General features: G+C 37.4%; 1 protein-coding gene across 1 annotated transcript; it reads left to right on the forward strand.

The window, feature by feature from the left end:
* Positions 1–11,943: 11,943 nt before the first annotated feature.
* Positions 11,944–24,960, forward strand: GPR158 (G protein-coupled receptor 158). The gene is made up of 3 exons (XM_036761670.1): positions 11,944–12,037; positions 16,341–16,487; positions 22,230–24,960. Exons 1-3 carry the CDS (start codon positions 11,966–11,968, stop codon positions 23,703–23,705), a joined length of 1,695 nt encoding a protein of 564 aa, XP_036617565.1. The 5' UTR covers positions 11,944–11,965; the 3' UTR covers positions 23,706–24,960.
* Positions 24,961–26,168: the final 1,208 nt, after the last annotated feature.

A 26,168-nucleotide genomic window follows, 5' to 3' on the forward strand; every position in this document is an offset into this window, starting at 1 on the left:
TTTTAAGGTGTTATTTTCTTCAGTATTTTTTGGGTCTCCTTTAGCAAGTTGTTGACTTGTTTTTTGTGGTTTTCTTCCATCTCTCTCATTTCTCTTCCCAATTTTTCCTCTACTTCTCTTACTTGCTTTTCCAAATCCTTTTTGAGCTCTTCCTTGGCCTGAGACCAACTCAAACACTGACAAAAAGCACATTTTCTTTGGCTTTGTTGACTCTTCTGGCTTTATGTTTTGGTCTTCTTTGTCAACAAAAAAACTGTATATAGACTTATACTCATACAAGCTCTGCCACAGAAGTGCTCCTCCTCCCCCAAGAACTACCAACTAGGATTGTGAACCAGATCCAGGAAGGGCAAAGCAAACCTTGCACTCCTGCTCTGGTCTGCTGCTTGATTCCTCCCACCATGTGAGTCAGAGACTCCTGAAGCAGCTGCCGCTGGAGTTCTGGAAGCTGTTGCAAGAGCTTTCTGCTGCTGCTGACACCACTGCTGCACCATCTCTGCCACCCCCAGGGCTGGGGCCAGTCTTCTTTCTAACCCAATATAGCAGTTTTCCCACTAACCTGCTCCATGGTCTTTGGCATTTGTGGTTTGAGAAGTCTGGTAACTTCCACAGCTCAAAAATTCATGACTCTAAGGTCTGCTCCAGGCTGACTCCAGGTCTGGCCTGCCCTGGCACAGCCCACGCTGGGCTGCACTCAGTTCCCAGCACCGTGCAATAGATCCTTCCCAGAGACCATCCAGGCCATCCTGGGCTGGAGACCTGCTTCCCTCTGCTATTTATTGGTTACTGCAGCTCTAGAATTTGGTCAGAGCCATTTTTACAGGTGTTTGGAGGGATTTGGGGGAGAGCTTAAGCAAGTCCCTCCCTGCTTTCCAGCTGTCATCTTGGCCCCGCCCAATAATACCTAGGAGATGAATTATGAATTCATAGATAAAGAATTAGAAAGAACTTTAGTATCCATCTACATCAATCCCCTTATTTTACAGGTGAGGAAAACGGGGTTCAGAAATGTTAAGTAACTTGCCTAAGGTCATAGCTAGTAAGTGTCTGATGTAGAATTTGAACTTAAGTCTTCATCACTTCTGGGCCAGCCATACTATCCACTTCACCAAAAGAAGGTTAAAGGTTCCTGCCTAAAGCTTATTTTGTCATTTCAGTTAAAAATGGATGAATGAGTGAGTGAATGAATGGATGGATGGATGGATGGATGAAGCATTTGTTAGGAATATACAATGTGCAAAGCACTATGCTGAGTTCTCAGCATAGAAGTGAAACCATAAGACAATCCCTGCTCTCATTCTAATGAGAGGAGCTCATATTCTAATAGGAGAAAGAATACACATGGAAGGTTTCAGCTGCAAGTTGGATTGATTCTATGGTTCTTATGTTAAATTAGTACACTAAATGGTAATGTGTCTCATTTAATGTCATTTCCACTAATAAAATCATATCAGTTTCTGATGTTGAACCATTTGACAGTACAAAGCACTTTGGGGGCAAGAATTTTCTTTTCTGTGTCTTCAATGAGTGTAGCTGTCACACCTGCAAGATCAGCCAACGGGTTGCATTTCATAGGCTATGCATCCCAGGATGGTGGCTAGGGGCTCTGAGCTAGAAGCATTGTCATTTGTAAGTCTCTGGGTTCAGAGTCCTGGGTTGTCTTCGTTAAGGGTCTGAGGGGACATGGTGGTCAAGGTGGTAGTGGTGGTGGTGGTGGTGATATTCTGACTTCAGAGAAGGAAAGGAAGGAGATAAATGTCAAAGCTCTCACTTTTGAAGAACTACTATGCAAAAATACACCACAGTGCACCATAGCTGGGACAACATGGGCTACCAATAGGAAAATTCTACTACCTTCCTTCTGATTCTGATGCATGATGATCCCTCTGCCCTTTGTTAAAATGCCTACAGTCATGAGCCTGGGGTATATGGGCCCGGTCAAAGGTCAATGTTAATTGGATGGCACAGTTTGTCTCATGATCACTTGAAATTCCAGTTTGTGGCATTAAAAACAAATCAAAATATAGTGTAATTAATATTTTTAAATAACATATAATTCTTTGTAGTTTAAAAATAAAATCCCCCTCACAGAGGTATTCTCATACCCTCATTTGCATCTTTAAAAATAAACTAATTTCTTTCTTTTTTAATGTATCCAAAACACCCGTCAGGATCATTTAACACCAAAAATGTTAAGATTTTTTTTTTACAGAAACACAACACATATTTTGACTCCCACGTAATAATATAGCAAAATTCAGTAACATCTGCCTATTTTCTTTACAAATTGCAGTGTTAGTCTGAAGTTAATTATATGAAACTGATTTTTTACTCAAGTACAACTTTTACATATTACATTTAGTCTATCTAATTGCTACCTTGAATAATAAATTGTTTCTCAGCTAGAATGTATTGTTTGGTGTTGCTAATGAAATGATTTTAATGTTGAGCTTAACTATTAGGGGAAATCTTTTTCGTTGTATATTTTAAAAGTAGCTCTCCATTGTCCTATAGTAAATATCCCACTGGTTATTTTCCTTAGTCTATCTTCGGTATAAGGAGTTTATAGAGAAATATAGCAATACTTGACAGAAAATATTCCGCAAATGTAACTCTGCCACATATGGTAATATACTGTAATACAGTATTATGTAATATATATTTTCTATACCACAATAGGATTTCGATGTTTACTAGCTTCCGGGGACTTGGAACAGTCCCTAACAATCTTATTTTTTTGGACCATGACCTGTGATTTCATTGGCATAGGGAATTCCTTGATGGGAAAACACCTTCTACTAATGCAGATTGGCATTTGCTTTGAAAATAGTCTTAGGGAGTTGTCTGATACACTTTGGAGAGTAAATGATTTGTCCATGTCTACAAATTGTCAGAGGCAGGATTTGAATGTAGTTCTTCCTAACGCTGAAGCTTCTTAATTATCCACTATACTATGGCCACCTAGTTGACAGTAAGTACTAAATAAATGTTTGAGGAAAATGGAAATATGATCGTTGTGTTAAGCAGTAACCTTATAAGGAAGTGTGGAGAAGTGACTTTACTTACCTAATAATTAAGAAAGAGGAATTGCTGACATGTAGAAGCAATGTGTCAGAATGGATCTGATCATCAGGGTTCAGACAAGTAGTCAACATGCAGGAAATACTCAGATGTTGTAAGTCAAGGCAGTGGTCTGCATCTGGCCAAGTCATCCAGGCAATCAGCTACAGTGACTTTGAACCTAAGAAAACCTCTGCAACAGCCATATAGACTCATTTATGCTTCTTGCTGGGACAGTCTCAGGGTTTGGTCAGCTAAAAGGTTTATAGTTGGGATCATTTGAACTAACTCAGAGGTTAACTTATTTGTTTCTCATTTATTTTATTTTTTTGGAGGAGGGGAAGGCAGGGCAATTGGGGTTAAGTGACTTGCCCAAGGTCACACAGCTAGTAAATGTACCAAGTGTCTGAGGATGGATTTGAACCCAGGTCCTCCTGACTCCAGGGCTGTGCTCTACTCACTGTGCCACCTAGCTGCCCTGAGGTTAACCTATTTGAAGTGAAAACCATAGGGAAAGATAAAAAGGAAGATACTTAATGAGATGTTGCAAGGCATATTAAGCTTGAATGCAGGATAGTTTGGAGTGGATAGAGCTGGGTCAGGCAGAACTAGGAGACTATACAGAGGGTAAAAATGAGGATTTGATTAGGAGTGGTAGCAATAGAGAAGAATGAACAAATATGCATATTTCAAAGGAAGAGCTATTGGATTTAAGTATTAAAAAAAGAAAGGAGATAGATAGAACTGAGGTTTTAAGCCTGGGTGGCTAGAGAAATTGGGATAAAACTGAAAGAAATGGGAAAGTTGGGTGTGGCAGCATATGTGCCATGATGAAAGCCCTTTGTTATTCCCCTACACAGTGGAGTACAGCCTAGAGCAGGGGTGGAGAACCTGCGGACTTCAGGCCACATATGGCCCTCTAGATCCTCAACTGTGACCCTAACCACACTAGAGGGCCACAAGTGGCCTGGAGGCCGCAGGTTCCACAACCCTGGCCTAGGGTGAAGGATAATCTTGATGCAAACAAAATCTCACTGAATAATCTCAGTGAGGCTTTTCTTCAGTATTTGGTCAGTTAGGGTTCCACGTTATCATCCAACCCCTTTGGTTATTTAGTGAATTTTCAGAAAATAGAAGAGCTTTCTCTGACTGCTTTCTGAAAGCAAAGCACTCCAGAGTTCTTATAGGTGAGAAACCTTGGCTCATGGATCAACATTTTGACATCCAAGCCATGAAAAATCTGAAATGAATGTTTTTTTTTTCTCCAAACCAGAATATTCTGTTCTGTTGAGTGGGAGTTTCCTACCTTAATGTTTATTTGTTGTTGTATAGAGGGCTTCAATGATTTCTCATCAGTAAGCTAAAAAACATGGCATAGTGGAGTGAGCACAAGATTTGAAATCAGGAGTGAACTAAGTTTGAATATTAGCTCTGACATTAGTTCTATGGACATCTTTAAGTCGCTTAACTGCTCTATAAATCACTTTCCTCTTCTGTAAAATGAAAGTAGACATGGGTTGTAATCTGTCCCCTTTGGAGGAAGTACCCACGTTGGTTGGATCATAGATTCCCTTAAGTGTTTAAAGTATGCACAATATTGTGAGAAACATGCTCACGCTCAAAAGAACAATACTCATTGTGAAGCCAGGAAAAGCTCCTATTTTATTTTACATTTATTTTATATTCCTATTTAATGGATAACTCCCTAATGGAGTATACTTGCTCAGACAAATGCAAATCTATTTACGCTCTGTTCCCAATTCAAATTTCCCCCCTTGCTCTCCACTTCATATTCTCCTCCTTGATATGTTCCACCTCAAACAGATCATTAAGCATGTGTACAAACTTATGTCCTTTTACCTGATCAGAAGCCTGGTTCTGCTAGGTCACAGCTCTGATTAGAACCAGGTATCTCTGACTTACATCCTGTTATCGCTCAAAGCTGGGAGTAGTTTTAATCCTGTGGAAACAGAATTCCTTCTTTTGTTTCTCACAATATGTATTTCTTCTTGCGTATGCGATATATCACCTGATTTAGTTTCTATTTAAATGGAAACTTTAAGATGACTGGAGCTATATATAAGCATGAAATGGATTGCCTTAGGAGATAGTGGGTTTTGGCTCCCTGGGAATCTTTAAGCAAAGACTAACTTATCATCTGTTGGAAATGTTGCAAAAGAGATTCTTGTGCAGGTATAGTTTGAACTCAGTGGACTCTGCCACTTTGCAAAATTCAGATTCAGTGATTTTTTAAAAATCCTTGCATTTTTATCTAATAGGCTTATTACAATAAAAGTGCTTCATAATCCTAAGCATGCAATAGAGATGTGAGTTATTACAAGTCAGACACAAGCTTAAAAAAAATAAAAGTTCAACCTAGCAAGTTGGCTGACTTGATTATTTTATCATTTACCTTGGCCAGTCAGTCATCAAAGCCATCTTTTGTGTTGTATTTGTATTACCCACGTTTTAAACTTGGGTAAGAATTTGACCCGACATATCAGCACATCCACAACCAATTTTCTCATTTCCATCATCTTTCTATGTGGTAAGAAGTGATAGCCTATCTGGGGGTTTACCATCCTGAGTAAATAAAGAAGCAAAATCTATAGTATATTGAGTAATGGTGAAAAAAGCCTCATATCCATAAAAAGACTCATATCCATAGCTATATGAGTGGAATGATGTATGTCTTTTTCTAATGAGTAGTATATAACTTATACACACTTAAAAATGCATGATAAGTAATTCTGCTTCATCTTACAAAACTAATGGCAAATTATTTCTTTCTGTTCTTTTCACAGCTGAATTTTTCTTCCTCTTGTGGGGTGTTTATCTCTGCTATGCAGTGAGGACTGTCCCATCAGCATTTCATGAGCCACGCTATATGGCTGTTGCAGTTCACAATGAGCTCATTATCTCTGCTATATTCCATACAATTAGGCAAGTGCTCTGTACATTGAGTACTTAACTCTTTCAGTTTTTCTTTTTTCTGCTCTATCTGAGTCTCTATTTAAATGTCAAAGAATGGATAGCTTTTCTAATGAAAAGATTTCAGAAATGTATATTATTTTCAAAGTTAAGAATTGGTTTAATTTTTCTTTCCATAGAAATGGAAAATGTGCACAATGTACTTATACTCTTTATTCTAACTAATCAGCTTCTCCTGATGTGTTCATTTGAAACCTGTCTTGATTCTCTTTCTATGATGAAAATGTATGTAAATCAATGGTTCAATATATTTAATGAACATTTTCAGGTTGATGTAGATAAACTATAGTTGTCTGTTTTCAGGCATGTTCGGGATACTAGTTTGTAGCTCCAAAATTTTATTTGACAAGTATTTACATATACATATATTGGTTTGTGTGCATTTGATTGCTACGGAAAAGAACATCTCATTCAGTGTTTGAATGGACTAATGTTGCAAAACAGGGGCTTATGAGCTGAACATAATGTACAGTTTCATTCAGCAACACATGCGTTTCTTTTATAGGAGAATGTACCCTGATTCTTCTTCCTTTGGTACCACATGTCACTTCTACAGTGGTGGAAATAAAAGGGAGTCAGATTGGACTGCTCATTGTGAAATAAACAGATTTCTATCAGTTGTTTTATTAGGATTTACTCCTTGTATATGTTTTATAGTAGTGCAACATTCGAAAAAGTAAATGCAAGCTTCAATGTGGGGTTCAAAATTAATCTGTGGCAAAGCTGCCTAAAAGCTCCCAATTCTTCATTTTGGGAGACAGAGAGTGGTGGTGACAAAATTTTTCTCATTGTTTGAAATATCTTGAAGATACAGAAATAGCTGAAAAGGAAGAGAGTTTAGAAATGAAGGTTCTTAGGCACAGCATCAAATTTTTAGACAGTGAAGTGACCTGAGAGGCCACCTGGTACAACTTTCTCATTTTGCAAATGAGGAAACTGAAGCTTCGAGATGTTAGGTGACTTGCCATAATCTCATAGCCAGTAAGTGTCAGAAGCCAGATCTAAACACAAATACACAAATCGATGGTCAAAAGGTCAAGAACTCCATGCCCTTGAGAATCTCTAAGGCTCCTTCTAGCTCTAAGATGCTGCGAATCATGCTTTGTTCAATGCTAAGTGACAGTTGTGCTCCCTTAACTTGCCTCTGAAGCTTTTACTTCATAGCACCAAAAAGTACTCACCCATTCCTTTAAAAACCAAAATTTTGAGATATCTAATTTGCACGAGATGTAAACAAACCTACCGGTTGATAGAATTTTTCTTTTTCTAATCAGTGATTTGCTGTTCGATGCAACAAACATTTATCATACACGAGCTATATGCAATGCAGCTAAATGGTGCAGTGGATAGAGTGCTGGGCCTGGAGTCAGAAAGACCCGAGTTCAAATCCAGCCACAGATACTTACTAGACATATGACCCTGAGCAAATCGCTTCACCTCTGTTTGCCTCATCTGTAAAATGGGTGTAATGATAGCATGTACCTCATGGGGTTATTGTGAGGAGCCAATCAGATAACCATTGGAAAGTGCTTAGCAACAGCACGTGGCACATATAAATGTTAGCTATCACCAACTATCGTTTTCAAGGTACTCTCCTAGGCGCTGGAGGATCATTCAAAGATTAATAATTAGTCCCTACCCTTGCAGAACTTGGGTCGACTCACTTGTCTTTTCCAGCCTTTGCTCACCTGCTCAGTTGTTTATTTCTACAATTGATCGATATTTAAAAAAAATGTGTTTCAGAGCCTCTTAGACCGAGAAGGCCATTTGTCCTCCAGTGAAGGGTGTAAGTGACACATCTTCCCAGTCCCTTCCATGGAGAGCTGCATCAGTGGTTGAAACATGTCACCACAGTAGTCATCAAGTGAGATAATAAATAGCCAAAGGGGAAACTCGGATATTTGCTTTGGACAAACCTACATCGGATGAAGGAAAGGGCTCTGAATTTATGACTCTTAATTTAACTGAATTAATGTTAAAGGCTTAATTGGCTCAGATCTCAGGCTAGAAGCCTCAGAGATTCACTCACTTAAATTACTTATTTTCATATTGGAAACATACATTCGCATATAATATTCATTTTATACATAGCGCCTGGCACATAGAAGGTCTTTTATAAATGTTTATTGCTTGTTTTTTTGTAGGATCATAGATTTCGATCTAAAAGTAAGCTTATAGGTCATTGAGTCCATTCTCACCTCGTTTTACACATAAGGAAATAGCATCATAAAAGTTAAGTGACTTGCCTAATGGCATTTACGAGAAGGCAAGTAGGTCTAAACAATTAAAACTATTTTACACAAAAATAGATTAAATTAACTGTAATTGTGTTATATGTTATAGATGAAAGACAGTCATAATTTAAGAAAATGAGTGTGCATGTAAGTGAGTTTAAGAAGCCATTTTTATGTGAGTTTAGGAAGAATTGCTATACTACTCATAGATCATATCTGTATTTTCTGTGAAGTCCCAGAGTAGGAAACAGATAGAAAAACAATTTAAATCTGCTCTATCAATATAACCAATACTTGGATTCCTTTGGGGTCTATTTTAAAACTTACTACCATGACTAGCTATTCTGACCTCAAATCTTATGTGGATTTCTCCTATTCAAAATTTGTAATACATGAGAAGAAAAACAAACCTGGATTGAATTTCGTATTTCAGAAGGAATGGAGAAAACCGTAACACACTCTGTCTTGCTTTCTCTATTCATCTTGTTCTTCTCTGAAGCCCTGATCCTACTTAACTTTGGGAAGACTGGGGGATCTATTTTTCATCCCTATTTCATTACCACCCTAGCTAAGCATTTCTATAGTTTAGGCTCTCAGCCAAACCTGGAGTAGGATGAACTAAAGGCCTTTATCAAATATTTGCAGCTTAGCTAGTAAAGAGAACTTCAGAAATTCATGACAGTAGTCAATCTTGACAAGAGATTTTTCCAAGTAGACTTTGCAGTCTTCAAAGCCTGATCATCTTCAAAAGAAGACTTCTATTACAGTGTTATTTGCTTACAGTAAGGATGCTTTGTGAAATTCTCCTTTTTAAGATTTATGAGCTAATGTATAATTAAGAATTATCTACATACAAATATATACATTTATTTATATAGATATATGTTTTCCTTAAAGAAATTTATTTTTAGTTCCTGCTTTGCAAAGTTAGAGATATCTTAGTCCATCAGGATTTAAGAATTTAACTGTAGTCTCATTGTCTTCGGTGTCAGAAATCTTATCAGCTAGACCTCCAACATGACTGGGCATCTAAGTGGTACAATGAATAGAGCCTGGACCTGGAGTTAGAAAGACCTGGAATTCAAATCCTGTTTCAGACACTTACTGCGTGACCCTGGGCAAGTCCCTTCTCTCCTATGTGCTTCACTTTCTCCATCTGCACGAATGGAGTAAATAATAGCAATTAATTGCTAGGGTTATTAAAAGAATAAAATGAGATACTGGTAAAGCATGTGGCAAACCTCAACTCCCAGTATAAATGCTAATTTATTATGAATATGAAAGTTAAATTTCAGCAGCTTTAGAGTTGTACATTATTGACAATATATATTCCCAAATTTAAATCCAGTGCCATGGCAGCCTAATGTAGTAGATAGAGTACTGGTCTCAGATAAACATGGGACTAAGTTCATTATCTGACACATACCAGCTAAGTCATGTAACCTCTCAGTAGCCCAGGCAATCTTTTACGATTATAAATTACAAACAGATTTCAAGTCTGTCTTCATTGGTAGAGGGAATTTCCATACAAGTTGCTCCCTACTCTAATGAAATCACAATGACATCAAAATTTCCCCAATGACATCAATAGAGGGTATGGCTTCCAGAGAATGATTTGATTTACACTGTTTTGTAAAGTGACCTTACTCAGCAGACTCATATGGTAATGGTACATAGTAAGAAGGAATTCATCTCTGCATGGAGCAAAATAAATATTCAGTGTGCTTTGGGTCATGTGCCCTTTCTTTCATGAAAGATGGGAAAAATGGTCATTCTGATGACTTTTTATTGATAGGCCACGTTTTTTTTGTGCTGTGTATTCTGAGTCTCCTTTATTGTAGATTCAATGCATTGTCTAGACTTCAGCTAATATACCTGAAAGAATATTGTTCACCTAATCTGGGGCACTGTTTGAGTTCCAAATATAGCATGCTCTTACCTAGAAAAAGATAGCATTTGATGAAAACTTATTACTAATGGTTATGATTATGATCCATTTAAATTTCTCCAGCCCTTATTCTTTATTAGCAAAAAAAGCCACACTTTTCATCAGTTAGGGACAAAGAAGAATATTATGATAATGGTTCTTTGTTCCTTTTGATTCGGTGACATACATATTTGTTCTTGGATTTTAATAACATCACTACTGAGGGGATGAGTTGCATTTTCCTAAACATTTGAAGGAGTTACTGCAAAGCCCTAACTGGAGTGGAGCAATGAAGCCTTTGCCATAGGTTGCCAAAATTTGAAGAACACAAAAATTTAATTTCTGTGCTCAAGCATCAAGTATGCTAACAGTAATGAATTTATCCTTCCACTTAGCTCAATTTCTTTGAATTATTTCTTGTATTGTGTTTACTTCATGAATGTCAAAGTCTCAGTTTGGTGTAATGGAAAGTGTGCTAAACTGAGTTGGCTGAAGTTGCAATCGCTAGAGCTGAGTTTGAAGCCCTGCTCTGCCACTGTGTCATGTTGGGCAAGGCCCCTCCCCTCTCTTGCCTTCAGTATCTTCATCTATAAAATGTAGAAGTTGGAGTAGGGGGCTTGTCTGGTTCCTTCCAGCTCTAGAGCTAAGATCCTATAATCCCATGAGGGCAAGATAAGGCTGCTTGCCCTGAAAATATTTTTTTTTATTTCTTTCCCTAAGTACCCAAATTGATAGTCAGCACTCTCTATCACTGAAAAGAATATCTAGTACCAAGAAGGCAGTCGGAATTTTGTTGCACCTTGTCTTCTTGAATAAGTGGGGATGTAGATAGAAATATTAAAAAAGGAGATGCAATGACAAAATTAATATTATTAAACCATTCTGATTTTACTTAGATACGGCAATAGGCTTTAGTAATCAGCTTTACTTTGGACCTGCAGCTGTTGATTTAACTGAATTTTCCCAAATTGCTGCAGCAAATACTGCACACAAGCCAAAGTCTCTAGCAGGTCTTTCCTGGATCATAATTTCATATGTTTCTGGGGGAAAAATCTATTTTAAATATTTAAATTGAAATAAAAACCTAGTTAACTGACGTACTCAAAATCCCATTAAGTATGGACTTTTAAAAAAATCATGCAAATTGCAAACCAGTAGTACTTTCATTCATCCATTACATTGGTTGCCATTTAAATCTTGGGAAACACACAAATGCAGATAACCACCAGCTCTCTCCCTGCTTTATTCTGATTAGCATTTTTCAATGACTTTAATTTAGTAAAGAATATTTTAATCAAGGAGTTATTTGGATTTGCTTTATTCTAAAATTGGCCATCCTTGAAAGCCTCTCATTTTGGAGTTTCTGAAACCACCAGTTAATAATATGTAATTCATTTGGATTCTCTTTTGTTCCCCACCTTGACTGCAGATGCAAGTGGGGCATAATGTAATAGCATCTTCTGGAAAGTTAATGGAAAATTACAATGTGAATTCATTTTTTTTTCAAAAGTAAGAGATAATGAGTGAAATATCCCAATTTCCTCTATTGAAAAAAATCTACAAATGTGCTCATGAGAAATTGCACATCAGAATCTTCATTAAGCAGACTCTAACATGAATTGAATTTTATAGATCAGATAGAGGGGAAAAGGTCATGAAATGCTTGGCTTCTTGAGTCATAGTCTCGGTTATTGCTAACTCTATGCATTCTTATTTCAGATTTGTTCTTGCTTCGAAACTTCAGTCTGACTGGATGCTGATGCTATTTTTTGCACATACCCATTTGACTGTGACAGTCACCATTGGGTTACTTTTGATTCCAAAGGTATTTTTCTAACTTCTCTCTCTCTGGCAAAACAGGGCACTCACTCTTTTGAAGGAACTTAGAATGGTTTATTTTCATTAAAATGTAGAACTAGAAACGGGGGTGGGGGGGAATAATCTTTTGTGGATTACTTTTGAAAGTCTCTTCACTGTAAACTAGAGATTTACCAAATATCAAAATGATTTTTGAAAAATTTTTACTAGGATAAAATCTACAATTAGTTTACCAAGGACTTCTCCCATATCTTGATGCCTTGTTATATTTACATTTGAGTGGATCCCAGGGAATTCTCCTTGGTTTAGTCATTGAGATAATTTTTGAGTTATTTCTAGGAATTCTTTTGTGGTTTAGAATGATAACATTTTTCTTAGAGAGTAAACGTAAACAAGTATTTATAGTAATATTTATACAGCACTACTACCAAAGGGGGTCAGAGTATGATTCCAGGGGTTCTGAAATGTGGCATTGTTATGCCATTTTACTTAGAGGAACTGGAGAGTCAAAAGATTATGTGAGACCCCACAGGACAGTTCTAACAGAGATGATGCTTAGAACATTAGTTTCTTATCCCTTATGTCTGTAGTAACAATGACATGAAACTGGATTGGAACATTTGGGATTCAGATCTGGACCTGAAAAGTCCAAAAGTATATTCTCATGTATTCTTTAAAAAATGTTCTTCTGTTCCATACTTGAGACGCTTTCAGTAGCAGAACTTTTTATGTTTGCTCTATTATCATGACAATTGTTTTTAATGTTTATATTTTAAAAGTATATACAAAACCATCGAAACATAATTATATGGATTTGTGCAGACTGTATTTGAAAATTGGTGAGATTGATTTTTGTACATGGTTTATAAAATTAGCGTCATAACTTTATGAGCAGAGCTCACATATATGCCTAATCAAATTATGTTCCCCCAAGGAACCAGAAAAAAACAGAATGTCACGCAGATAACTAATTGTAATGACTAGTTATGCATTCAGCATTCTATAGTCTTAAGGCACATTTGCATTTGTTAAGTGCTTATTTTATGGTGGGCATTACTATATTGACCGATTTTAGAATTACAAAGAGATTTTCCCCAATTTAGATACCTACTTCTAACCCAGTTTCAGAGAATTGCTATGAATTTAGAAGCAAGACAAGATTTTGCAGAATATTATGGAATATGTCTGGTCAGCAGTAGATTAATATGGCCATTCTTTTAGTTATCAGCTACCATATCTTCATGCCTTGTTACATTTACATTTGAGTGGATCCCAGGGAATTCTCCTTGGTTTAGTCATTGAGATATCTTTTGAGTTATTTCTAGGAGTTCTTTTGAGCTTTTGTGTATCTAACATTTTGAAAGCAACTCAGGTTACTGGGGAACAGAGTGAGTGATAAGAGAAAAATGAGAGTACTTTTCATCATTAACACTAGGAACTTCACACACTGAGTAAAACATCATTTCCATTAATCAGAGTATGAAAAAGAGTCGAGATGGTGTGATGGAAAGGGAAGAAAGGAGGAAGACTCAAATCTCAGTTCTACTATTTACTACCTGTGTCAATTTGGGAAAGTCCCATAACCTCTATGAACTCCAACTTTCTCAGTAATATGAAGAAATTGGACAAAGAGACCTCTAAGAACCTTCTCAGCCCTAAATATATTATTCTGGAAAAAGCAATATACTGTACAACTGCCTAATTGCAAAAGTAGTTTTTTACCTCTTTCAATCAATGAGTGTTTTTTGAGTGACAATTGCAGTGTGGCATAGTGGAAACAGTGCTGTATTCACAGTTAAAGGTCCTCTTGGAATTGAATTCCAGTCTTCGGCAAGAAATGAAAGCTTTCTGGCCTTATTTTGCTGGTCTATAAAAAGAAAAGGTTGTGCTAGATGACTTCAAAGGTCTAGCTCTGGAGTCAGAGAACCTGGGTTCAAATCCTACTTTTGGAATTTACTATGCAACCTTGGACAAGTCACTTAACATCTCTGGGCTTCAGTTTTCCCTTCTGCAAAAGGGGTGTTTGAGCTAAAATGGTCTCCAAGCTCTGGATATCTTCAATATCACAGCCCAGTGATTATGCTGTGTGTAATATACTGTAGGAGATATTGCAATAGATGTAGTGACTGACATATAAAGCATAATCCTGTCCTCGGGGAGGTAGTTAAGAAGACAAGTTATGGATGTGTAAAAAGATAAGAATAAGGCATGGCAGTATTGTGTACAGCTTATGGGTCAGGTCAGATGAATGACTTATGGAGATAAGTGATACTGAAATTTAGAGGAGGGCGAGATCATTGCAGGCTATTCAGGGCAGGCTCTATTAACTTGGGATTAAGGGAGGAGTGAGGTTGAGAAGTACTAGGAAGGCAGGAGAGCAACGTGAAGAAAGGTTCAGAGGCACCTTAAGTCAAGGTGCAGAGATTTTGAGACCAGTCTCCCTGTAGTAAAGAATCCTATAGAACAGTCAAAGATGAGATGGGGAAGGTAGGTTGCCCAGATCCACATCAGGATCAGGAATTTGGATTTTATCCTATGAGCAATGGGGAGCAATTGGTGATGAGCTTTGAGCAGCTGGGTGACTTGATGAAAATGTTATTTCATCTTTTCTCTCACCAGTTGTTTCCCATATGCAGCCTCAGGAATATTAATTGGAAGGAATCAATGTGAATTCTCTAAAAATGTCAAGAACATTTGTAGGGAAGGTAGCCTGTCCCTTAGCTCTCAAATCCTTTTTTTCTTAATTGGCATTTTTCCCTTTTAAAATAATATTACTACTAGATGGCAAGATATTTTGTCATTTTTGTTTTTCCTCCCAGCAAACGTGATGGCATTTTGAGAATTTAGATTTTATCCTGACTGAAGGCCTTGGGAAATACTATCAGCGTTGCAAATCATGCTTTGTACACTAAGCCCAAGATGAGTAATGATTTATCCTGGGTAAATAGAACAGAATGTTAGACCCATTTTATATACTCTACGTTTCTCTCTGAAACAGGCAAGAGGCTGAACCCAGTTTTTGTGTGGCTACATTTTGGTTTATACTTCCAAGCCTGGCTTTGCGATAAATAGACTTTCATTCCTCCGAGCCTATTAATTCTTTCCCAAATCTTCAGTGCGAGTTTCATGAGATTACCATTGGTGCAGTTTGGACCCTGATTTTTAAATCTTCTAAAGAATAGGGATTTTTTTCTTTTGTATAGACCTGTGATAGGAAAACTTCCTTCACCAACAAAGATTGACAATTTGTCTATAATTTAAAATGTTATAATTTCATAGCCTAGTAGTTTACCACTGAGAAACTTGCCTCAGACATTGATGGGTTAAGTGTCTTGGCCCAGGTTCATAGGGTTGGCATGTGTTAGAGGCTGGTCTTGAAACCCAGATCTTGACTCCAAGGCAAGTCCTCTATGTACTATGACACAGTGCTTCTCCATGGATAAAAATTGCATCCATTGCATCTAGGTGGTACAGCGAATGGAGTACGCAGTCTGGAGTCAGAAATACCTGAGTTCAAATTTGACCTCAGACGTTAACTGTGTGACCTTGGGCAAGTCACTTAACCAAGTTTTCTTCATCTGTCAAATGAGTTGGTAAAGGAAATGGCAAACCCTTCCAGTGTCTTTGCCAAGAAGATCTCATGAGGGCTCATGAAAAATCAGGCACAACCAGAAATGACTAAAGAACAGCAACATCATATCCTAAAAAATAGACTATATATCATTGACTCCCACTAATGTATCAGCAAATCATACGATTCACTCTCCTTCTGATGAGAAGCCCCAGGTAAGTAAGAGCACTAAGAACCAAGGAGAGGGAATGGGCAGAAAACTTGGATAAGGCTCTCACAATGATGATGAACATCAAGGACCAAAATTTCATCCGTGTGGGAATACCAAGTAACTTGCCCAAATTCAAACAATACTAATGGACGGTGTTGTGATTTGAACTCAGGTCCTGTGACTCCAAGTTCAATTCTCTTTCCATCATACCGCACTGATGACTCTGAGGCACCTAAACAGAAATATTGTGCATTTTGGAAGACCGCAGGAACATACGATCAGAGCCAGAAGGGTCCCTGGGGGTCAGTCCAAACTGCTCATTTTCCAGGTGAAAGGTGAAGCGACTTGTCCAGAAACCACACACAGATGACTTCAGTCACCACCCTTGATTAAATCTGGGTTCTCTGACTTCAAATTGGTCTTCTTTCCCACCATATATGTATAGCTCACTCCAACTTCTGAAATAGCTTTTGTGTCGTTCTTCAATTTGGAGTCACATAAACACCTCGTGTTTACTCCTTGTTGCAGTTTTCACATTCAAGCAATAATCCAAGAGATGATATAGCAACAGAAGCATATGAAGACGAACTTGACATGGGCCGGTCAGGATCGTACCTGAACAGCAGTATCAATTCAGCTTGGAGTGAGCACAGCTTGGACCCTGAGGATATTCGGGTAACCATGGTCTTTTTCTTTTCCATATTTTAGATCAAGTCAATGTATACATCAAGTATCACTCTTTGTTTGAGATGGAAAGAATGTGTGTCAAATTGTTCGGGTGTATATGTATTAGAAATTTATTTTTTAATAAAATTATTTTTATTTAAATACATAATTTTGATAAAATTTAAGGAAACGAATAAAGAGTTAACAGTACAAAGCAGCATGAGATTAGGGGCCAAATAACTGGCATAAACAGAAAATGCTCTAGGAGTTCAGAGAGAGGATAGAAATCACTTGTAACCTAGGTGATATGGGAAGACTTCACAAAGCAAACAGGATTTGAGATTTATTTCAAAGGATGAGTAGAATCAAAATAATCAGAGCATAATACATACATTTGGAAATCTGTGTGTGTGTGTGTTTTAAATTTGTTAGCAGTACAAAAAACACTTTCTGTTTTTTAGAATAATGTGATTCATTACGCTTCATTCAAAAATCATTTATTTTTTTTAAAATCCCTGTGTATGTTCTAGGGTATAAATAAAATGTTAGTAATTAATTTTTCAGTACATTTTATCAACATGACTAGCCAAACATGTTATTTTCTTTATTTCAAAGGTACTTTGTTTTTCAAATGAAATACATAACACAACAATCAAATGATGGGTCATCTCTGTCAGAGAGGATAATGTCTTTTCAGCTGGATTCATGTTTTTTTGCATGTTTTTTTAAATGTTAAATATAGTTATACAATAGGTTTTTTGTCTTTATTTTTTGTAATTTTTTTATTTTAAACAAATATAGAATAAGAAAAAAAGAAGCAAACCTAAATACTCAAACTAAAATAATACAAAATAAGAAAAGAAAAAAAAACATTGCCCATGTGCACAATGGAATATGAGAGGATTAAAAACATACAGCAATAAATTTCCGTTTTAAGAAAGCCTATATAATAAATACTACACATTGTGTTTTCTTTGCTTCCTTGCAAGGTTTCTTATATACACATATACATATGTATACATACATATATAGACATACACACACAAAGATATACATATATATTCATACATATACCCATACATAAAACACACATGCATATTCTGAGACATCTATAATCATTCTTCTATATAGACATATATATTCATATGCACCTATGTACGACTATATACTATATACTATACTTCTTTGTCCTCTGTTTCTTTGAGAGTGGATAACTTCTTCCTTCATAAGTCCAAGTCTTTCCATATTTTTCCAAGTCCACCAATTCATCACTTCCTATACCGCAGCAATATCCCAACCTTCTACTATCTATTTGCTTTAAATAATCCAAAACAATATTGATGAATATGGCTGACACAGTGTAGTTTCCCTGTTTTTCTCTTTTGATTAAATCTACTTTAGCCTTAACTTTATCCAAGATCATTATTACCACCTGTGCACCTTTTCCCCTAACAAATTCTACTGTGGATCTTTGTTTTATGTTTGTGCATACCTCTTATTTCTTATCCCTCCTGACTCCTCTACTTTACTTCTACCACCACTTTGCCCCCCTATTACTTAATCTACCCCTCCCAAGTATCCCTGCCTTATCCTCCCGTTCCCATTAATCTAAACACCCTTTTATACCCCTGTTTAACCTATTCCTTCATCCTCCTCTCTAAAGATACCTCCCTTATTCTCCCCTTAGTGTTTTATTTTTTTCTGAATTTAGAAGACCTTTATCCTCATATATGTATGTATGTATGTATGTGTGTGTGTGTGTGTATGTATTATTCTCTCTTAAACCCATTCCTGAAGAAAGTAGGTTTCCAGAACTACCAGGCCTCCCCCCCATCTAATTTCTCTCTATCCATTCTTCCCCTCACAACTCATTTTATAAGAAAATCACTCTTTTTAGCAGTTCCTAAACAGTTTTACTTTTTAAAATAATATCATACTCTGTTCTACCCCAATCTTTCTTATGAACTACCCAGTTACTAATAATAATCTCAGACATATGTTTTATATTTCCTCATAAAAAAGGTAAAAAATCTGTCCTTATTGAGTCACTTGTAATTAGTCTTTGCTTTGTACCTTATATTTCTCTTGGCTCTTATATGTCAAGTCTATTAAGTTCAGTTTTTTTTAAACAAAATCCTGAAACTCTGATAATTCATTAAATATCTATTTTTTTCCATTCAAGATTATGCTTAGCTTTGTTGGGCATAATATATTTGGCTGGAAACTCAGTGTTTTTTGTTCTCTGATACAAAAGACCCACAGTCTTTTAGTGTGATTCTAATTGTGACAAGGCCATATTTAAGTTGTTTTTTTTTCTTGTTGCTCATAAAATTTAATCCTGGAGCTGGGGGTTTTGGAATTTGCCTAGGGTATTCCCATGGGTTTTCCTCATGGGATGTCCTTCAGGTGGTGATCGGTGGATTTTTTTCTATTTCTATTTTTCTCTCTTGTTCTAATACTTCAAGACGATTTTCTTTAATTATTTCCTCTATTATTGTGTCAAACTTCTTTTTTTGATCATTGCTTTCAGGTAGTCTGAATATTATAATGTTTTCTCTGCTTGATCTGTACTCCAGATCATTTATTTTTCTTATGAGATGTTTGAAATTCTCTTCTATTTTTTCATTCTTTATGTTTTGTTTTATTAGTTTTTGGTCTCTTTTGACTTTGCTGACTTGCCCTAGCCCAATTCTGATTTTCAAGGAGTTGTTTGATTCCTTAAAATTCTGGATCTCCTTTTCTAATTGCTTGACTTTCTTTTCATAACCTTCTTGTTTTTCTTGCATTGTTCTTATTTTATTTTTTAGTTTTTCCTGAATCTCCCTCATTTGATTTTTAAAGTCTTTTAAAGTTCTTCTGTAAATTCTTTTTGGTCAGGTGACCATTTGATGTTACTCTTTGGGGTAGAAGAGGGTTTCATTGCTTCAGTATCCTCCTCTGAAGATGAACCCCATTCTTCTCTATTTCCATAGTAACTTTCTATGGTTGAATTCTTTTTTCCTTTGCCTGTACTTTTTTTTTTTTAATTTGTAGAAGGTTATTTTTTGTAGTCATCTCTAGCCTTGAGATATGGGGCATAGTGCCTCTGGCCTCAGATCCTCCTTCAGTTCCCCCCTCTGGCCTAGAACTGAAACCATGATCTCCAGCCACCAGTTAGTGCCCATAGTAGCATCTCCACCCCACTGCTTCTGCACTTACTGGATGTATGATGGTTTCTTCTCACCCAGAGTAACATCACAGCACAGCTAGGACTGGTGTTCCTTGTGAGCAGAGGTTCCTTCAATCTTCCTGGGCTCAGATACCCAACTCCCCTCACTATCCAGGGAATAAAATTTCCTGTGGCTGGGACCGAGGCAGCCTCCCAACCCAGCTAACACTAGGGATTGTCACTTGTTGTTTAAGCGGAACTAGTGTGGAGGAACTAGTGTGGAAGTGTTCCTTCTTCACAGGGACCAAACCTCCTCCTGAGATATTTCTTCAGATATTCTCCAATAGTTTGAGGAGGACCTCTGTTCTGACCCTACTCATCTATTTTTACTGCTCTATGTTAGCCCTGATGCACTATTTTATCTCATTTGTGGAGGAAATCTGGAGAGTTTGGAATTTTCTGACCTATTCTGTCATCTTCCCAGAATCCTTCCCAGAATTCACCACACACAATAAAAAAAATCAAGAAAATGTGTACTGTCATTGGTTTCAACCCAGAAGAAAGTTTCCTTTTTGAAAATTTATTTTGTTTTTAGTTTATGGAAATTAGAAATTTGTTTTTAAAAGAGTTCTTTTCATGGCAAATATTACTGTATTATAACCAGCTGTTATCATTTGGCAAAATCATTATAATAACCAAGTCAGTCTCCTAAAAGACCAACTGGCTTTGATTGACTTGACAAATATTTTGTCTGACTTGACCATCAGAATTTATATGTGTACACATTATCACTATTAGAATATACACCCCTTCAGGGCAGGGACTGTTTAATTTTTGTCTTTTCATCCCTAACATCTAGTATGGTACCGAGCATGTAATATCTATTAATCAACAAACTTTTAAGTGCCTACTGTGTGACTGTACAAAGACAAAAGTGATACAGTCTTTTCCTTAAAGTAGTTTACATTCTACTAGAAGAGATATAATGAGGCATAGAGGGAAGAAAGTAGCAGCTGTAGGAATCAGAAAAGGCCTCAAACAGAAGGAAGCACTTAATCTAAGTCTTGGAGGGGTTTACAGATTCTAACAGGAAGAGAGGAGGAGGCAGAACATTTTTCACTCATGAGAGATGTTCAATCCAATTCGATCTGATTAAATAAGCATTTATTAGGCACTTACTATGTGCCAAGCACAGTGCTAAGACCTGGGGATATAAATAATAAAAAGAAAGGCAATCCCTGCCCTCCAAGAGTTTACAATCTAAAGGGGGAAACAACACCCAAAAGGAGGTGGGAAAACAGTGGGCGAGGCACTAGGGGATACCTGGCTGAGGGGCATTTTGCTCTGTGGAACTGAAACAAGGCAAAGTGGCATTTATGAAGTGGAATGATCCACATCCAATTCAAAGGGGTACTGGGAATTGTGTCAAGTGTGGGAAAGGAAAAAAAAAACAAGAAAGCAAGTTCAACTGGACAACAAAGTGTATAAAGATGCTAATAAGTACTTGTGGGTTTTTTAAATTCTTAATTTATTGTTATATGAACTTATTAAGTGTTCTGCGCCAAACACTGTTCTAAGCATGAGGGGTAGAAAGATTTTAAAAAATATGGCCTCAAGGACTTTATTCATTGAATAAGGGAAGACAACACAGAGAGAGAGAAGTGGCCAAAAGGAAGTTTGGTTCTGTGGAGGAAAAAAGTGGGGATGTGGGGACAGAGAGAAGGTGAAATGTCCTTGACAAATGTCTAGATGGCTTGTCTGGTGTCTAGGACCAGGCTATAGATATAGTGGACTAGTTTGAACACACCCAGTCCTCCAAAATTGGATGGGGCCCTGGCTAGGAACTCTAGAAATAAATGGATTAACTTTCCAATGATCTAGGGCATGGATTCAGGAAAATCCTCCCCAGCAGGTCCAGTGTGAGGGGTGCTGGCCTGATAGGGAGAAGGAGGTTAATGGCAATAGGCAGATGATAAGATGCCCTGGTTAAAGGGACGAATGGATGGATGGAATGTGAAGGTAAAAGCTGGCCTTGTTTCCTGGGGCTGTCAGTAGATATCTCATTATATTAAAAATATCTTCTTGTCAGATGGGTAGGATAGAGAGCTATATTATTAAGAATTGGTCATGACAGGCTATGACAATAACTGGTGGAAGAATTTTGCTTCTGGGCAGATGATCCGCTGTGTAATTACTCAATATTTTTTAAACCTTTCGATCTGACCTAAATCTAGCATCTTGGGAACCACTTTCTGAATAACTTCATAATTTCTCCAAAGAAGTGTTTGGTTATGTCTTATCAATAAATCCATAATGAGATGGTCCAGATTCAATCCTGACCATAGTAATGACGAATCCAAAGTAGGTGCTCAATGAAAAATGAGTGTGGAATGTATGCCATGTGAGGCCTTGGACTATTTCTCTCTTGAAGATCAGTCTCTAACTAAACACAAATTTGTAATAGAACCACATAGTAGAAAAAAAGGAATAAGGTGATAGGTTTAGATACTATTTTCTTACAATGTTCTGATCTATCTAATTTGACTGTCCTGTTTAGTTGACTGCCTTCATTTTGGAACCCTCTGGTTTTTCTCTCTTCTCAGGATGAGCTAAAGAAACTCTATGCTCAGCTGGAAATCTACAAAAGGAAGAAGATGATTACAAATAATCCACACCTCCAGAAAAAGCGGTGCTCAAAAAAGGGCCTTGGCCGTTCCATCATGAGGCGCATCACCGAGATCCCAGAAACTGTCAGCAGACAATGCTCTAAGGAGGATAAGGAGGTCACGGACCACAATGTAACCAAAAATGCTGTCATTGTGAGGAAAAACCCCCAGGAGTCCTCTGGTGGCATTGTAAAGGCAAAGGAAGAATCTCTGAAAAACCGTGTCTTCTCCTTAAAGAAGTCCCACAGCACCTATGATCATGTTAGAGACCAGTCAGAAGAGTCCAATAGTATACCAACAGAAAATGAAGTAGAGACCACAGAGAACTCTCTACTGGACTCCCTTCCAGGAAAAAAGATCAACAAGAGAGTTACAGAAAACATGGAGTCTTCGTCCACTGAATCAGTCCCTTTGGTGTGTAAGTCGGCAAGTGCTCACAATCTAAGCTCAGAGAAGAAGCCTGGGCACCCAAGAACATCTGTATTACAAAAGTCACTCAGTGTTATAGCAAGTGCCAAGGAGAAGACTCTTAGTCTGACTGGGAAAACATCACTTCAAGGCCTGGAAGAAAATGATAAGTCCCCCAAACCACCACTCAAAGGCAAAGAGTTCAACCGAAAACATTCCAACCCTGATAAAATAGAGACTAAAGATTCTGCCTGGAAAAATTCCACTCATTCTGAAGAGCTAAGGAAACCCCCCAAATCTGGAATTATGAAACAACAGCGGGTGAGCGCGCCCACTAACAATTCTGAAACAGGCCCAGGCTTGTTAAAGGATAACTTTGACATTGGGGAAGTATGTCCTTGGGAGGTTTATGACTTGACTCCAGGTCCTGTGCCTTCAGAATCGAAAGTTCAGAAACACGTGTCTATTGCAGCTTCTGAAATGGAGAAAAGCATCCCTCCCCACCCAAAGGAGAAATTTCAGCACAAGCCTAAACCCAATGAAGGCTATCAGCAACCCAATCAGAAAAGTGTTGACAAGACTGAGGTGTGCCCTTGGGAGAGCCCAGAACAGTATGTTTTTGAAGAAGAAAAACAGCATTTGAATGCTAAGACTCAGGTTCTCCCAGGGGATGGGAAAGGTGAAAATGGTGGTCAACATCCTTCAACCAAGGTTTGCATAGGTCAATATGATGAACTGCCTTCAAAAGTTGTAGCATCAAAAGCAGAGCAAGAAAATACCAACCAAATAGGAGACCAGAAAAAAACTCCGTCTTCCTCTGAGGGAAATATGCTTTCATCTGCCTCCTTTAACTCAAGTAATAACTTTCAGCAGCCTTTAACATCCAGAGCTGAAGTGTGTCCCTGGGAGTATGAGACCCCAGGCTTATCAAATGCTGAGAGAAGTGTAGCCTTGTTGGCCTCTTCTGCTTTAAGTGCAAATAAAACACCAACACCCCGCAAATAAGAAGTTTGGGACACTTTTAAAGTGTAGCATGCCCATAAAGGAACATTGTGAAAAAGGAAAAGAGAAAGGAGGAAACCCCGATGTCAATGTCCACTAAAGATTAGGAGGGGTTTGAGAATTCCCAAGGACAACTTGTTGATCAAGAAGGGACAATGCAAGAACATAAGGTTTCAACAAGGATAGAGAAGTTTGGAATTGGAGATATGGAAGACACCTTGGGAACAAATATCAGAGTGACAATTTCCCTACCCCCACACCCCCCAAAAGGAATTTCCTTAATAATCTAGAGAAAAGGTACAAATATGAGATGTCCCAAAAGTCGTAGTGCAGTTTTAACACTAAGACTTTTGGGATACTATGTATTTAAAGAAGTGTTCGTTTAAGGTTCACCCTTCCCCATTCCCCATTGAAATTTCCCTTTGAAGATACAAATGGAGGAAATTCTAAATCATACAGAAAGAGTTTGGAAAAAAATGAAGAAATGAAAAAAAATGGATCCTTGAGCAGCTGAATGAAATGAACTTTTCACTTTACTCATTTAACCTTGATAGCACTGCTAACTTAATGCATCCCAAAAATACATTTTATATTACTGATTGCTCTCATTTTCTTATAAATGTATGTTTCAGTACATTGTTGTGTCTCATATTTAAGCATTCCAGATTGTATAATTTTTGCAAATAACTTTGATATTATGTGACACAACAACACGTTTATGCAATCTTCAGATACTCAATTGTTACTGCACCTTACGACATACCTGCTATCTACAACTTTGGTTCATTTCTAGAAGTTCAGCAAGCTTTCCCTGGCTTGGGAGGTCATAATTTGGTATGAGAAAATTCTTTGGTTTTGGCTGTGATTTATCTTGTGAATCTGGGTTTGACTCTATTTTTCACATCCTAGTTTGATATGGTATTATTCCAAGTTTTTCTGCAGATAAGTTACTTGTTTTGCACTTCTATGTTAGCACTCAGAAGCTCTATTGATACCGGAGATCAAGTGGTCCTACTTAGCTGTATATTTCAAAGAGTTAAGGACAACTTATCCATTGTTTGTTATAAGCCAGACATGAAGCCAGTCGTTCTGGTTAATCGTCAATTACTATTATCTTTCTCAGTATTTCGTGCTTAGCACCCCTATCTAAAGGAAGAGCTAAGGGTGAGGAAAATATGCTTTAAATTATTATTTTTTTGGAAAGACAAGACTCTAAGGAATGACATTATTCTAGTTATAGCTATACTATACAACCAGGGAATCTACCTTTCAGAGGAAAGACATGGAGGTATTCCCTGCTAGCACTTTTAAGGGATTATTTTTTTAAAGAACTGCTATGAAAAATTTGATTTGCATCTAGATCATTTCACGGATATTTTCTAATTATGCATACTGAATGTAAAGTCAGTTCATCTACTTTATAGACTTTATTTACTAAGACTTCCTCATTGGTTCAGGTAGGAATATCACTTCTTAAATTCAATCTTAGGTTCCAAATCCTATCTATTTTAGTTGCAACAAGGTGATGTCGGTCCTTCATTCTCTTAAACAGTGGGAAAGTTCCATATCCTGTCACTTCCCATTGTAATATATCTGGACTGGAGAAAATAATGAAAGAATAAAGCTCTGTCTCAAGGCAAAACATTCCACTGGCATGTTTTCTAAAAGTCATTCTTTTCTCATGGCCATTGGACTGGGAAGTGCTGAAAACACTAGCCTGCTAAGATCCAGGAGGATGCTAGGCAAGCAAGGTAGTTGCCCAGGGTGTAATATATAGGGAGGGGATAAAAAGTACATTTTTATATTATTTTTATAAATGCACATATTTTAATGCCAGAAAATTGCTCTTCAGGATATGTAGGGGTTTATTTTGTGATAATTAATGTCCCATGTGTTATACTGAAGGCTCAAAGTTACTTTGAGATAGCAGTAGTGTCTAGCATGTAGTAAGTCCTTAATAAATGCTTGTGGGATTGATTGAATGACTAACACCAAGGGAGAGGCCAGTTATGATCCTCAAGCCTTGTCTTGGGTGTGTAGTTGCTTTGTCTGAGCTCTGGCTTGTCAGTATGACCTTGGGAGCTTCCCTATACAAGTTTAGTGTTATTTTATTAGGAAAAAGTAAACTTGAAAATGTATTTTAATTTAAAGTTTAACAGACATCACCTTGCCTGTTCCAAACATAGTAGTATGCCAAGTGCCTATTCTGCCCTTTCCATTTCTAACCCAAATGACTGGGTTTCATTTAGCCAGGGGATATGGAAGAAAGGAACAAAGGAATTGCAAGCAGATAACAGGACACCGGTGGGGAATCTATTCCTACGGGGACGGCACAGGAGCCAAGAGTTCTCTTCCTTTACAATTAAAGTCTCCCCAGCTCTTTTGTTCCAGAACAAGTCTCAAGCAGGAGCCTCTCTGTTACCCTACCCACTATCTATGTGCCCTCTGTGATCATTTGTCTGCTTG

This window comes from Trichosurus vulpecula, chromosome 5 (genome assembly GCF_011100635.1).
Source record: "Trichosurus vulpecula isolate mTriVul1 chromosome 5, mTriVul1.pri, whole genome shotgun sequence".
NCBI classification, from domain to species: Eukaryota; Metazoa; Chordata; class Mammalia; order Diprotodontia; family Phalangeridae; genus Trichosurus; species Trichosurus vulpecula.